Source organism: Mustelus asterias, chromosome 7 (genome assembly GCF_964213995.1).
Source record: "Mustelus asterias chromosome 7, sMusAst1.hap1.1, whole genome shotgun sequence".
Taxonomy (NCBI): domain Eukaryota; kingdom Metazoa; phylum Chordata; class Chondrichthyes; order Carcharhiniformes; family Triakidae; genus Mustelus; species Mustelus asterias.
This window is the reverse complement of record NC_135807.1, coordinates 11,588,207-11,604,025: the sequence shown is the minus strand read 5'-3', so window position 1 is coordinate 11,604,025 and position 15,819 is coordinate 11,588,207. Positions and strand designations below refer to the sequence as shown.

The 15,819-nt window shown below is 47.0% G+C and overlaps 1 protein-coding gene across 1 annotated transcript in view; it reads right to left on the bottom strand.

Moving 5' to 3' along the window:
• Positions 1–15,819, bottom strand: part of LOC144496035 (cadherin-7-like) — a 174,268-nt gene that overhangs the window by 29,799 nt on the left and 128,650 nt on the right. Inside the window, exons 12-13 of the mRNA XM_078216988.1 lie at positions 10,714–10,850; positions 5,197–5,318 (exon numbers count right to left, since the gene is read on the bottom strand). Coding sequence (XP_078073114.1) covers positions 5,197–5,318; positions 10,714–10,850 — 259 coding nt within the window. The remainder of the gene's footprint in view (positions 1–5,196; positions 5,319–10,713; positions 10,851–15,819) is intronic.

Below are 15,819 nucleotides of genomic sequence, written 5' to 3'. Positions count from 1 at the left end.
GAAGAGGAATTTAAGGAATTAAGGGTTATGGTGAGCGGGCGGGTAAGTGGAGATGAGTCCACGAAAAGATCAGCCATGATCTTATTGAATGGCGGAGCAGGCTCGAGGGGCCAGATGGCCTATTCCTGCTCCTAGTTCTTATGTTCTTCAGTGGCTTAAGTCTGTCAGAGGAATATTGCTTGAATTGGAACTCAAAGTGAGAGGTTAGCAGTTAAGAATTGTATCTTGTCTAGTTTAAGTATTGTTCAACTCCTAAATGTTAAACTAATTTGTTTGTTAAAGTGTATTATTAAGTAAAATTTGTTTTGATAAAAACTCCCTGGTTTGTCAGTAGAACCAGGCCTGGAGTGAAATATTTTGCCCTCACAATTATGACAAAATAGAAAAATTATTGGCTGACTTCAAATGTACCTCAGGGTTTCGATTTGGTATCCCAATTGTTTATTAAAAAACTTTTAAACTAATTTAGCCCTACCTCCCAAACAGAAACATCCCTCAAGGCTGCTGTTATGGCAAGCTTTGCAGACATTATATAACGAGTCCTTTATCTATATATTTATGAATGTCACAAGTAGGCTTACATTAACACTGCAATGAAGTTACTGTGAAAATCCCCCAGTCGCCACACTCCGGCGCCTGTTTGGGTACACTGAGGGAGAATTTAGCATGGCCAATGCACCTAACCAGCACCTCTTTTGGACGTGGGAGGAAATCAGAGCACCCGGAGGAAACCCATACAGACACGGGGAGAACGTGCAAACTCCCCACAGACAGTGCCGGGAATCAAACCCAGGTCCCTAGTGCTGTGAGACTGTAGTGCTGACCACTGTGCTACCATGCGGCCGCACTCCAGTCTATCTGCTGTTGTGTGGCTCTATCTCTCCTGTCCTGACTGTATTAAAAATGTGGGTCACCTTTAGAACTGCCTTTTCTTATTTGGATAATCCCTAACTCCAAGCATTTAGATGACCTTACCCTTCTGGCTGTTAACTTCTTAAGGCGAGATGACCCCAAGCTTTTCAGTGTAATTGGCTCCAAGTTTGTTTTAATTGCATTCATCCCATTTTCTACAACTAAATTTCATAAAACTGAAAACAATTCCAAACCAGACGAATCACACACCAGATGTTTGCAACAATGGCAAGGAAACCATTCTTTTTATTTATTCATACATGGGACATGGGCGTCGCTGGCTGGCCAGCATTTATTGCCCATCCCTAGTTGCCCTTGTTCAGAAGACAGTTAGGAGTCAACCACATTGCTGCAGCTCTGGAGTCACATGTAGGTCAGATCGGGTAAGGAAGGCAGATTTCCTTCCCTAAAGGACATTAGTGAACCAGATGGGTTTTTCCGACAATGGTTTCATGGTCGTCAGTAGACTTTAAAAAAAATTAATTTAAATTCCACCATCTGCCGTGGCAGGATTCGAACCCGAGTCCCGGAACATTAGACATTAGCTAAGCTGCTGGATCAGTAGTCTGGTAATAATACCACTCGGCCATCGCCTCCCTATTACATATCAGTGAGCATTGCGAGATTGTCTAAGAGAGCTGTCCAATTAGTCCCACCCCCGAGCCCACTCCTGGAAATGACTCCTGTTTTTTAAGTACATCTCCCTTTTGAATAGTTACCATTGAGTCCCAGGCAGTGCATTCCAGAGAATAACAACTCTCTGAATATAAAAGAAATTCTCATTTGTCCCCTGCTTTCTTTTCCTTCTCTGACAATTTTCAAAACGATTTCTATCAAAGATTGAAAGTGTATCATCTGAGGTGTGACAGAGAGAGGGAGAGAGTGTCACTGCAAAGGTTTTCAGATACACATATCATCACAAGCTACGAATTGGAATTTGATGCTGTATTTTAGTTAGTAGGTTTCCCTGGCCTTTTGTCACTCTGGTTTCTGTCAGTCAATCTCACTTGATACACTGTTAAGCAAAATTGAACCGCAGAGTGGAATTGTTAGACTCTGATGGGCATGGAGGTGGACAGGGAAGGACATGATATCACCAGGCGACATGCCAAATCCCCAGCTTGATGCTTCCTTAGGGTGGCACAGTGGCACAGTGGTTAGCACTGCTGCCTCACAGCCCCAGGGACCTGGGTTCAATTCCCGGCTTGAGTCACTGTCTGTGTGGAGTCTGCACATTCTCCCCATGCCTGCATGGGTTTCCTCTGGTGCTCTGGATTCCTCCCACAGTCTGAAAGACATGCTGGTTAGGGTGCAGCGGCCGTGCTAAATTCTCCCTCAGTGTGCCCGAACAGGCGCCGGAGTGTGGCGACTAGGGGATTTTCACAGTAACTTCTTTTCAGTGTTAATGTAAGCCTACTTGTGACTAATAAATAAACTTTATACTTTTCCCTTCAGTTATCTTCCTGGAGATAGGACGGGAGCAGCGGCAGGGCAACTCTCAGGTGGTGGATTCTAGGAGTCGATAGCTTATTAATGCACATTTAGTGGGCGGCACAGTGACACAGTGGTTAGCACTGCTGCCACACAGTGCCAGGGACCTGGATTCAATTCCGACCTCAGGTCACTGTCTGAGTGAAGTTTCCTCATTCTTCCCGTGTCTGCATGGGTTTCCTTTGGGTGCTCCAGTTTCCTCCCACAGTCCAAAGGTGTGCGGGTTCAGTTGATTGGCTATGTTAAATTGCCCCTTTGTGCCCCAAGGTTTTAGGGGATCAACATGCTAAATGCTTGGGATCATGGGGATAGGGCGAGAGATGGGCCTAGGTAAGATGCTCTGTCGGAGAGTTGGTGCAGACTCGATGAGCCGAATGGCCTCCTCCTGCACTATAGCGATTCTATGACTGTTGGAGCTTCCAATCAGCCTCCAAATCCGCCCAGGCAGTGAGGAGTGGGCCAGCAATTTGGTGGTGTAATCCCAACAGCAGGGAGGGGAAACCAGTTGTCCAGGCAGGTCATAGAATTATGGAAAATAGAAGCAGGAGTAGGCCATTCGGCCCTTTGAGCCTGCTTCGCCATTTATTTGAATTATGGCTGATCATCAAATTCAATATTGTGATCTTTATAAACACTCCCTGTCTACTTGACTTCCGCCATAAGGTCTGGCTGTCCATATGGAAGGGGTCTCCAAAATGGAGGTGCCCTTCCCTCCTCCCCCCCCTCTCGCAACACTTACGTACCATCATCTGGAGGGCGTCAACTGACCTTCCACCTCCGAGAGCGCACTGGCAATGTCGAATTGGACAATGAGCCAGCACTCCCTCGTCCATTAATCATTCAACTTGGAGAAAATCAAATTCGAGTGACCCAGAAGGAAAAAGTAGTTAAAAATGTTTAAATCGGAGTAAAAATCAGGAGTTCAATTTTTAGATACACAAGACCGTTCTGGACAAGTTTTACTGAGACCCTCTATTTTCAATTTTATGTTTTTGTCCGGAGTGCAGACTTCTCATTCCCATTTCATAGAATCCCTACATTACAGAGGGAGGCCATTTGGCCCATCGAGTCTGTACCAACCACATCCCACCCAGGCCCTATTCTCGCACCTCCACACATTTACCCAGCTAACCCCCTGATACTGATAAAAGTGACCAAGGAGGTGGATGGGGGCAAGGCAGTGGACGTGGTATATATGGATTTTAGTAAGGCGTTTGATAAGGTTCACCATGGTAGGCTTCTGCAGAAAATGCAGATGTATGGGATTGGGGGTGATCTAGGAAATTGGATCAGGAATTGGCTAGCGGATAGGAAACAGAGGGTGGTGGTTGATAGTAAATATTCATCATGGAGTGCGGTTACAAGTGGTGTACCTCAGGGATCTGTTTTGGGGCCACTGCTGTTTGTAATATTTATTAATGATCTGGATGAGGGTATAGTTGGGTGGATTAGCAAATTTGCTGATGACACCAAAGTCGGTGGTGTGGTAGACAGTGAGGAAGGGTGTCGTAGTTTGCAGGAAGACTTAGACAGGTTGCAAAGTTGGGCCGAGAGGTGGCGGATGGAGTTTAATGCGGAGAAGTGTGAGGTAATTCACTTTGGTAGGAATAACAGATGTGTTGAGTATAGGGCTAACGGGAGGACTTTGAATAGTGTGGAGGAGCAGAGGGATCTAGGTGTATGTGTGCATAGATCCCTGAAAGTTGGGAATCAAGTAGATAAGGTTGTTAAGAAGGCATATGGTGTCTTGGCGTTTATTGGTAGGGGGATTGAATTTAGGAGTCGTAGCGTTATGTTGCAACTGTACACAACTCTGGTGCGGCCGCACTTGGAGTACTGTGTGCAGTTCTGGTCCCCACATTACAGGAAGGATGTGGAGGCTTTGGAGAGGGTGCAGAGGAGGTTTACCAGGATGTTGCCTGGTATGGAGGGGAGATCCTATGAGGAGAGGCTGAGGGATTTGGGATTGTTTTCGCTGGAAAGGCGGCGGCTAAGAGGGGATCTTATTGAAACATATAAGATGATTAGAGGTTTAGATAGGGTGGATAGTGATAGCCTTTTTCCTCTGATGGAGAAATCCAGCACGAGGGGGCATGGCTTTAAATTGAGGGGGGGTAGTTATAGAACCGATGTCAGGGGTAGGTTCTTTACCCAGAGGGTGGTGAGGGATTGGAATGCCCTGCCAGCATCAGTAGTAAATGCGCCTAGTTTGGGGGCGTTTAAGAGATCCGTAGATAGGTTCATGGACGAAAAGAAATTGGTTTAGGTTGGAGGGTCACAGTTTTTTTTTTAACTGGTCGGTGCAACATCGTGGGCCGAAGGGCCTGTTCTGCGCTGTAATGTTCTATGTTCTATGTTCTATGTACTTGGGTCAATTTAACATGGCCAATCAATCTAATCTGCATATCTTTGGACTGTGAGAGGAAACCGGAGCACCCGGAGGAAACCCACGCAGACACGGGGAGAATGTGTAAACTCCACACAGACAGTGACCCAAACCAGGAATTGAACCCGGCTCCATGGCGCTGTGAGGCAGCAATGCTAACCACTGTGCCACCGTGCCACCCTGTGACAACGAGGTTCTGAAGCCTGTGAGGTTACGTCCTGCCCACCATTTCAGTTTTTAGACCAGTTATTGCTGAAATGAGTTTTTCGTTTCGAGCAGCGATTGTTTCAGAGGGTGGCATGTATCATCCAATCAAAGCAATCGCCAGGCTCTTGGCTGGCCCACTCAGCTGTGACGCGTTTCCACACGGACAACTGGGACAATCTCCCATTCCTGGGAATTCTTACCTGTCCATGCTTTGCGTTTTCACACACAAAGGTTTCGTATGGAATCGGGAATACCGGAGCATGGTCGTTGTCATCGAGAACTCGAATGTGCACCTGGATCGAAGTCACTTTCTTTGGGTCACCTGGATGGAAACAGCCAACAGTCAAGAGTTTGAGGATCAGGTGTGAGATTAGTTATCTTTACAGGTTTTGTTAGGATGGGAAACCATTTAATTTTATGTCCTTGCAGATCCTTTGTTAATCATAGAACTCTACAGTGCAGAAAGAGGCCATTCAGCCCATCGTGTCTGCATTGACTCACCGACACAGCATCCCAGGCCCTATCCCTGTAACTCCACATATTTACCTGGCTAGTCCCTGAACCTATACATCTTTGGACATCTTTAGCATGGCCAATCCACCTAACCTATCCATCTTTGGACTCTGGGAGGAACCAGAGCACTCACTCAGAAACTCACTCTGACACGAGGAGATGTTACAAACCTCGATAGGATGGCCAATCCACTTAACCTGCGCATCTTTGGACACTAAGGGGCAGTTTAGCATGGCAAATCCACCTAACCTGCACATCTTTGGACACTAAGGGGCAACTTAGCATGGCCAATCCACCTAACCTACACATCTTTGGACACTAAGGGACAATTTATCATGGCCAATCCACCTACCCTGTGCATCTTTGGACACTAAGGGGCAATTTAGCATGGCCAATCCACCTAACCTACACATTTTTAGACACTGAGGGACAATTTAGCATGGCCAATCCACCTAACCTAATCTTTGGACTGTGGGAGGAAACCGGAGCACCTAGAGGAAACCCACGCAGACATGGGGAGAAGGTGCAAACTCTCCACAGTCACCCAAGACCAGAATGGAACAATGGCCCTGGCACCGTGAGGCAGCAGTGTTAGCCTTAATGGTTTGCACTTTAGAAACAGAGAAAATAGGAGCAAGATTTGACCAATTGAGCCTGCTCTGCCATTCAGTAAGATCATGGCTGATCCTCTGGCAGGGATTCCCCTCCAATCCCGCGGTGAGCAATCGGCCAGCAGAATCTGGCTTGCTAGGTTTGGCCAATAAGGCTGGATAAGGTAAATGTATTTTGAATGTTATCGGTAACGGCATACTGAGGGAAAATCGATTTTGATCCATCTAGCAATCAGGGCTTTTGCCCAAATGTATCGACAGAACGATTTGCATTTGTATGGCGCCTTTCCTAACATCCGGCAGCATTTGAAATCAGAAAAGTACGTTTGATTTGACGTCACTCTTGTAATGTAGGAAACGCAGCAGTCATAGAATCATAGAAACCCTACAGTGCAGAAGGAGGCCATTCGGCCCATCGAGTCTGCACCGACCACAATCCCACCCAGGCCCTACCCCCACATATTTACCCACTAATCCCTCTAACCTACGCATCCCAGGACTCTAAGGGGCAATTTATAACCTGGCCAATCAACCTAACCTGCACATCTTTGGACTGTGGGAAGAAACCGGAGCACCCGGAGAAAACCCACGCAGACAATGTGCAAACTCCACACAGACAGTGACCCGAGCCGGGAATCGAACCTGGGACCCTGGAGCTGTGAAGCAGCAGTGCTAACCACTGTGCTACCGTGCCGCCAATCTGTGCACAGCCATCTGCCACACACAGCAATGTGATGTTGACCAGATAATCTGTTTTAGTGAAAGGAAATCAGAGAGTGAATAAATCTCTGCAGGTCCGGCCGCACCTGTGTACAAATAAACAGAGTTCTTGGCCGGAATTTTCCAGCTATTTTTGCCAGCGGGATTCTCTGGCCTCGCTAGAGTGATCGGAGATTTGGCTGAGTGCAAAATTCTTTGTCCATGCTTGCAGCAACGGCGGGTCGTGAATGGTCAGAGTATTCCGGCCCAAGTTTCAAAGTCAAAATATGACTCTTCCTTGGAACTCTTCTCTGGAGCTCCAGAGAAGTCAAATCGGACTAACTGGAGTCATAGAAGTTTACAGCATGGAAATAGGCCCTTTGGCCCAAATTGTCCATGCCGCCCAGTTTTTACCACTAAGCTAGTCCATGTGGACAACGTCGACTGCACTGCCCTTATCTACCTTCTTGGTTACCCCATCAAAAAACACAGTCAAATTCATGAGATATGATTTTCCACTCACAAAGCCATGCTGACTGTCCCTAATCAGTCCTTCCCTCTCTCAATGCCTGTAGATCCTGTCTCCGAGGATACCTTCCAATAACTTACCCACTGCAGATGTAAGGCTCACTGGCCTGTTGTTCCCAGGCTTTTCCCTGCAGCCCTTTTTAAACAAAGGCACAACATTTGCCACTCTCCAATCTTCAGGTACCTCACCTGTGGCCGTCAATGATTCAAATATGTCTGCTAGGGGACCTGCAATTTCCTCCCTAGCCTCCCACAACGTCCTGGGATACACTTCATCAGGTCCTGGGGATTAATCTACCTTGATAACTCTAAGGCCTATTCTCCACAGATGCTGCCCGATATGTTGCGTCTTCCCAGCACTTCCTTATATTATTTCAGACCTCCAGTTCCGCAGTATTTTGCTTCAATTTGTCGATTTTAGTGATGTTGACACTGGCGATAAGTCCAGTTATTCCTTTTCAAAGCTGTGGGATCTTTTATGCTCACCTGAAAGGACAGACGCTGTATCTGGAGGAACTCACTTCCAGCAGTGGAGCACTCCCTCAGATTTGAACTTTGCACTGAAGGAGTGCAGAGGCATGAGGACTATGGTTGGCAAAAATGGCTTAGCTAAGGCTGAATTTGACCTAAACTTTATCATGAAACATCTTGTATCCAGTAGCACAGCAAACTCAAGTAACGGGAAGGTAGTCCTCCTTAAAGCCTATCTCCTTGAAACTTTCAGTTGACTCTTAAGTCTGTTTTTGCTTGCATACGGATTAGGAGTAGAAATAGACCTCTCGACCACTCTGCCTCTTGAGCCTGCTCCGCCATTTAATAAGACCATGGCTGATCTGATGGTAACCTCAACCCCACACTCCTGCCAACGCCTGATAACCTTTCACCCCCTTGTCTATCAAGAATCTATCTTGCTCTGCCTTAAAAATATTCAAAGATCTGCCTTTTGAGGAAGAGAGTTCCAGAGATTCATTGCCCTCCGAGAGAATAAAATTCTCCTCATTTCTGTCTTCAATGAACAACCCCTTATTTTTAAACTGCGATCCCCCCAGTGCTAGATTCTCCCACAAGGGGAAACATCCGCCCAACACCCCCCCCTGTCAATACCCCTCAGGATCTGGAAGATTTTGATTAAGTCATCTCTTACACTTCTAAACTTGAATGGATTCGAACCTACCCTCTCCAGCCTTTTCACTTACTAATTTAATACATTTTAAAGTTTTTAAAGTTTATTGATTAGTGTCACAAGTTGACTCACATTAACACTGCAATAAAGTTACTGTGAAAATCCCCTAATTGCCACAGTCTGGCGCCTATTCGGGTACACTGAGGGAAAATTTAGCATGGCCAATGCACCCAACCAGCACGTCTTTCAGACTGTGGGAGGAAACTGGAGCACCCGGAGGAAACCCATGCAGACACGGGGAGAACGTGCAGACTCCACACAGACAGTGACCCGAGCTGGGAATTGAACCCAGGTCCCTGAAGCTGTGAGGCAGCAGTGCCAACCACTGTGCCACCATGCCACCACTTACCCCCTGCCTCAGCTCACCTCCTGCTGAAACCAGAACCTTAATTACTACTTTTCGCCTTGACTATTTCAACGCAGGCCTCGTAAACCTCCTTGTTGTCCATAAGCTCGAGGTTATCAAAACCTCTGCTCCCTGTTTCACAAATCACATCAAGTCCCATTCCTGTGCTCAGTGACCAACACTAGCACTCAGTCAAGAAGCGTCTTCATGGGCAGCACTGTGGCAAACTGTTTAGCACTGCTGCCTCACAGTGCCAGGGATCCCCGGGTTCAATTCCGGCATTGGGTGTCTGTGTGGAGTTAGCACATTCTCCCCGTGTCTGTGTGGGTTTCCTCTGGGTGCTTCTGTTTCCTTCCACAGTCCAAAGATATGTGGGTTAGGTGGATTGGCCATGCTAAATTGCCCCTTCGTGTGACAAGATGTGTAGGTTAGGGGGCTTAGTGGGGTAAATACATGGGGTTATGGGGATAGGGCCTGGGTAAGATGCTCTGTCGGATAGTCGGTGCAGATTTCTGCACTGTAGGAATTCTATGATTAAAATTCTAACCTTTGTTTTCAATCCCTCGTGGCCTCACCATCCCCTATCTCTACAATCTTCTTATATCTGTGCAATCTCCTCCTCCATTCCCACATCCCAGTATAATATCTGCGCTCTTTTTAAAAATTCATTTACAGGATGCGGGCATCGCTGGCCGGACCAGCATTTATTCCCCATCCCTCACTGCCCTCCACTTCAGTGACAGTCAACCACATTGCTGTGGATCTGGAGTCACATGTAGGCCAGACAAGGGCAGCAGATTTCCCTTCCCTAAAGAGTATTAGTGAACCAGATCGGTTTTAACAACAATGGTTTCTTGGCCATTGTTTTTTTTATTGGATTCAAATTTCACTGCCCGATGCGGCAGGATTCGAACCCGGGTCCCCAGAGCATTTCCCTGGGTTTCTGGATTACTAGTCCAGCAACAATTCCAGTACACCACTATCTCCCCTGCCTAAGCCTGGTCTCTTGAGCATCATTCAATTTAAGAATGACTGACCTGTATCCCAACTCCATCTACCCATTGGTTGCAAAACCATTGATATTCCTGCCTGTTGGGGTGAAAAGGATTGAATAGCGATAAGATAGGCAGCAGGCTTGATATATGTGGCCTATAAAAGAAATGCCCTCCTAAAAAAAATCTAATAGGTTACTAAGCGAATGTGTACTAAGGGAATGTGGTTACTAAGGGAGTAGGTTGCTAAACGAATGTGGAATACTGTGTACAGTTCTGGTCACCCTATTATAGAATGGATATTATTAAACTAAAAAGAGTGCAGAAAAAATGTACTAGGATGCTCCTGGGACTTGAGGGATTGAGTTATAAGGAAAGGCTGGATAGACTGGGACTTTTTTCTCTGGAGCGTGGAAGGCTGAGGGGTGATCTTATAGAGGTCTATAAAATAATGAGGGGCACAGATCAGCTAGATACTCAATATCTTTTCCCAAAGGTAGGGGAGTCTAAAACTAAAGGGTCTTGGTTTAAGGTGAGACAGGAGAGATACAAAAGTGTCCAGAGGGGTAATTTTTTCACACAGAGGGTGGTGAGTGTCTGGAACAAGCTGCCAGAGGTAGTAGTAGAGGCAGGTACAATTTTGTCTTTTAAAAAGCATTTAGACAGTTACATGGGTAAGATGAGTATAGAGAGATATGGGTCAAATGCGGGCAACTGGGACTAGCTTCGGGGTTAAAAAAAAAGGGCGGCATGGACAATGCTGTAAACCTCTCTGACTCTGTGTAAAATTGAAAGTTATTTGATGAAATCGGAGAAATTGACTTCAAGATTCAGGAGGGACCTACTTGCTTCGGATGCTGAGACTGTCAAATTGTACCAAGGAACTGCCTCGCGGTCAAGGGACCGAGATGTTGTTATGGTTCCATTCTTTGCATCAATGTTGAAGATTCTGTCCACTTCAGTATGCCGGTCGATGAAGTACCTGCAGAATTTACACAGAAGAATTCAGATGTGATTTGTACTTTGCTAAAGCTGAGAGCTCCAGCATTCAGACACCTGGCCAATAAATGACGCTCACACAGGATTCTGCGGGCGGCCCCAACCTGCCAGAAATTTCCCACAAAATTAATTTGCTTAGAGACGCTTGATTCACACGGGTCCGTCAAATCTCTTCCTTTGGATCAACATTCCAGAAGCGGAAGCTATTTTTGAAACGTTGTAATTTCCAGTCTTCTTGATCAGTAATCCCCAGGATATTTCCCACTCTGCAGCTATTCTGAAAAGCCAAACTTTAAAGGATTCATGACCCTTCCCTCACTAATACGGAGAGTTCATCTGATGAAGCAGACAGTTCTCACAGTGGTTAGCACTGCTGCCTCACAGCAGTAGGGACCCGGATTCGATTCCCGGCTTGGGTCACTGCCTGTGCGGAGCCTGCACATTCTCCCCGCGTCTGCGTGGGTTTCCTCCGGCTGTTCCAGTTTCCTCCCACAGTGCGAAAGACGTGCTGGTGAGGTGCACTGGCCGTGCTAAATTCTCCCTCAGTGTAACCGAACAGGCGCCGGAGTGTGGCGACTAGGGGATTTTCACAGTAACTTCACTGCAGTGTGAATGTAAGCCTACTTATGACACTAATAAATAAACTCAAAACTTTGAAAACAATGTCACCTCATCAACCGGGCGAGTGACGTGTTCCTGCGTGACATCCCAGAACAAATTCTGTTTTAGATCGTGGCCGGAATTCTCCCATCCCACCTGCCACTCATAGAAATCATAGAAACCCTACAGTGCAGAAGGAGGCCATTCGGCCCATCGAGTCTTCACCGACCACAATCCCACCCAGGCCCTACCCCCACATATTTTACCCGCTAATCCCTCTAACCTACACATCCCAGGACTCTAAGGGGCAATTTTTTTTTTTAACCTGGCCAATCAACCAAACCCGCACATCTTTGGACTGTGGGAGGAAACCGGAGCACCCGGAGGAAACCCACGCAGACACGAGGAGAATGTGCAAACTCCACACAGACAGTGACCCAAGCCGGGAATCAAACCCGGGACCCTGGAGCTGTGAAGCAGCAGTGCTAACCACTGTGCTACCGTGCCGCCCTACTGGAATTTTAGTGGGCGGCTCGCGGACAATGTGAAACCCCATTGACAGTCGGGCAAGAATTTCCATCTTTTAGACCAGCACGGCCGGAGAACCCCGACTAGGTTCTTGACTAGGCCGTACTTGGAGTATTGCGTGCAGTTCTGTGGCACAGAACCCAAAATGGTAGTTCCTTGAGGCCATTTTGAAAACAATGTCACCTCATCAACCGGGCGAGTGACGTGTTTCTGTGTGACATCCCAGAACAAATTCTGTTTTAGATTGTGGCCGGAATTCTCCCATCCCACCTGCCACTCATAGAAATCATAGAAACCCTACAGTGCAGAAGGAGGCCATTCGGCCCATCGAGTCTTCACCGACCACAATCCCACCCAGGCTCTACCCCCACATATTTTACCTGAAAAATGACATTGGAGCTTTGTGCTAACACGGCAGGGCTGAGTCACGCCAGATGTCATCTTGAGCGAGACCTCAGTGAACATACACTGTAAGCATGCAGAGTAGGCAGTTCATGATGTCAATCAATGTTGGCTTGATACCAGCATGGTTCCAGTTAAAGCCCCCTCTTAATCATATATGGCTGAACATGCCTTCAGCAGCAGGAAGGACCCCCTCTGAATATGGGCGGCAAGGTGGCACAGTGGTTAGCACTGTTGCCTCACAGTGCCAGGGACCCGGATTCAATTCCAGCCTTGGATGTCTGTGAGAAAGTTTGCACGTTCTTCTCATCCAGAATTCTGCTGTCCCGCCTGCCACGGAATCGGAGCGGGCGAGGGGCGGACAATAGAAATGTCTGTTGACCTTGGGCGGGAATTTCTGGTCTCGCTCGAGCGAGGCAGTAAGTCTCGCTCCCTGTGTCTGTGTGGGTTTCCTCCCACACTCCAAAGATGTGTGGTTAGCTGGAATGACCGTGCTAAATTGCCCCTTAGTGGCCTGGCATTTGAGGTCATTTGGGCACACGCACACACCTGCATGCTCACGCATCCACACTCACATGCACATGTAAACACACAGACGCACCCACAGCATCAGAAGGGGAGTTAGTTATTGTCCAATTAAAAATGGTAAAAGAATATATAACGTGTTCTTTGATTGTTTAGCCGTAATTACGAAATGAGTGCATTGTTAAAATTGTCGCCAACACCTCATTCAACCAGTGTAACTTTCTCTCAGGCTTTTACTGTGAAACTAAGAACCGAAGACAGTTCAGTGATTTCTAATTGGTTGCGCTTGGGGGAACCTCAGCAGTACACTGTCTGAAGCAGCACAGAATCACTGACAGTAACTCCTGGAGTGTCACATTTAACCGCACAGGTGTGGACTCCAGAACTTGCTGTCAGTTTCACAGGAGCAATGGTGGTGAACGTGGATGGATTTTGTCACCGTTCCCACTGCAAAATCCAGGCCCTTGTCTTGGAACAAAGAACAAAGAAAAGCACAGCACAGAAACAGGGCCTTCGGCCCTCCAAGCCTGTGACAATCATGATGGCCTAACTAAACTAAAATAAAACCTTTTACCCTTACTCAATCCATATCTCTCTATTCCCTCTCTATTCAGGTACCCATCCAGATGCCTCTTAAATGTTGCTAATGTGCCTGCTTCCAACACCTCCTCTGGCAGCATGTTCCAGGCACCCACCACTCTCTGCATGAACAACTTCTTAGAAATCTTAGAAACCCTACAGCATAGAAAGAGACCATTCGGCCCATCGAGTCTGCACCGACCACAATCCCACCCAGGCCCTACCCCCATATCCCTACATATTTACCCACGAATCCCTCTAACTTAGAACATAGAACATAGAACAGTACAGCACAGAACAGGCCCTTCGGCCCACGATGTTGTGCCGAGCTTTATCTGAAACCAAGATCAATCTATCCCACTCCCTATCATCCTGGTGTGCTCCATGTGCCTATCCAATAACCGCTTAAATGTTCCTAAAGTGTCTGACTCCACTATCACTGCAGGCAGTCCATTCCACACCCCAACCACTCTCTGCGTAAAGAACCTACCTCTGATATCCTTCCTGTATCTCCCACCACGAACCCTATAGTTATGCCCCCTTGTAATAGCTCCATCCACCCGAGGAAATAGTCTTTGAACGTTCACTCTATCTATCCCCTTCATCATTTTATAAACCTCTATTAAGTCTCCCCTCAGCCTCCTTCACTCCAGAGAGAACAGCCCTAGCTCCCTCAACCTTTCCTCATAAGACCTACCCTCCAAACCAGGCAGCATCCTGGTAAATCTCCTCTGCACTCTTTCCAGCGCTTCCACATCCTTCTTATAGTGAGGTGACCAGAACTGCACACAATATTCCAAATGTGGTCTCACCAAGGTCCTGTACAGTTGCAGCATAACTTACGCAACCGAGGACACGAAGGGCAATTTTAGCATGGCCAATCAACCTAACCCGCACATCTTTGGACTGTGGGAGGAAACCGGAGCATCCAGAGGAAACCCACGCAGACACAGGGAAAATGTGCAAACTCCACACAGACAGTGACCCAAGCCGGGAATCGAACCCAGGTCCCTGGAGCTGTGAAGCAGCAGTGCTATCCACTGTGCTACCATGCCGCCCATCTCCCATAAACTTCCCCCCCACATCTCCCATAAACTTTCCCCCTCTCACCATGAACCTGTGCCCCCTTGTAATTGATGCTTCCACCCTGGGGAAAAAGCCTCTGACTATCCATCCTGTCTATCCCTCTCATAATTTTGTAGACCTCTATCAGGTCTCCCCTCAGCCTCCGTCTTTCCAGTGAAAACAATCCTAGTTTATTCAACCTCTCCTCATAGCCAACACCCTCGAGACCCGGCAACATCCTGGTGAACCTTCTTTACACTCTCTCCAAAGCTTCCACGTCCTTCTGCTAGTGTGGTGACGAGACTGCACGCAATACTACAAATGTGATCTAACCAAGGTGTTATATCGCTGCAACATGATTTCCCAACTCTTGTACTCAATGCCCCGGCTGATGAAGGTAAACATGCCACATGCTTTCTTAATCACCTTGGCCACCTGTGTTGCCACTTTTAGGGGACTGTGGACCTGCACTCCCAGATCCTTCTGTATGTTAATGTTCCTAAGGGTTCTGCCATTTACAGTATAATTCACACCTAAATTTGATCCTCCAAAATGCATCACCTCACATTTGTCCGGATTAAACTCCATCTGCCATTTCTGTGCCGCAATCTATCTATATCCTGTTGTGTCCTCCGATAATCCCAGGAACCATCAGCAACTCCAGCAATTTTCGTGTCATCCACGAACTTACTAATCAGACCCCCTACATTTTCCTCCAGATCATTTATATATACTACAAACAACAGAGGTCCCAGCACTGATCCCTGCAGAACACCACTAGCTACATTCTAAAAAACACCCTTCCACCGCTATTCTGTCTCCTATTCTGTCTGTATCTAGCCAACCCACCCCAAATCCCATGTGATTTTAGTTCTTGTACCAGTCTGCCATGTGGAACCTTGTCAAATGCCTTACTAAAGTCCATATAAACTACATCCACAGCCCTTCCCTCATCAATTATCTTTGTCATCTCTTCAAAAAACTCAATCAAGATGGTGAGACATGACCTTCCCTGCACAAAACCTGCCTGTTACTAGTCCATTTTCTTCCAAATGTGCACATATACTGTCCCCCAGTATCTTCTCCAAAAGCTTCCCCACCCACTGACATCAGGCTCACCGGCCTATAATTTACAGGATTATCCCTGCTTCCTTTCTTAAACAAAGAAACAATAATTTGCTATTCTCCAGTCTCTGGGACCTTGACTGTGGTAAAGAGGGTGTGAAGATATTTGTTCAGGCCCCAGCTATTTC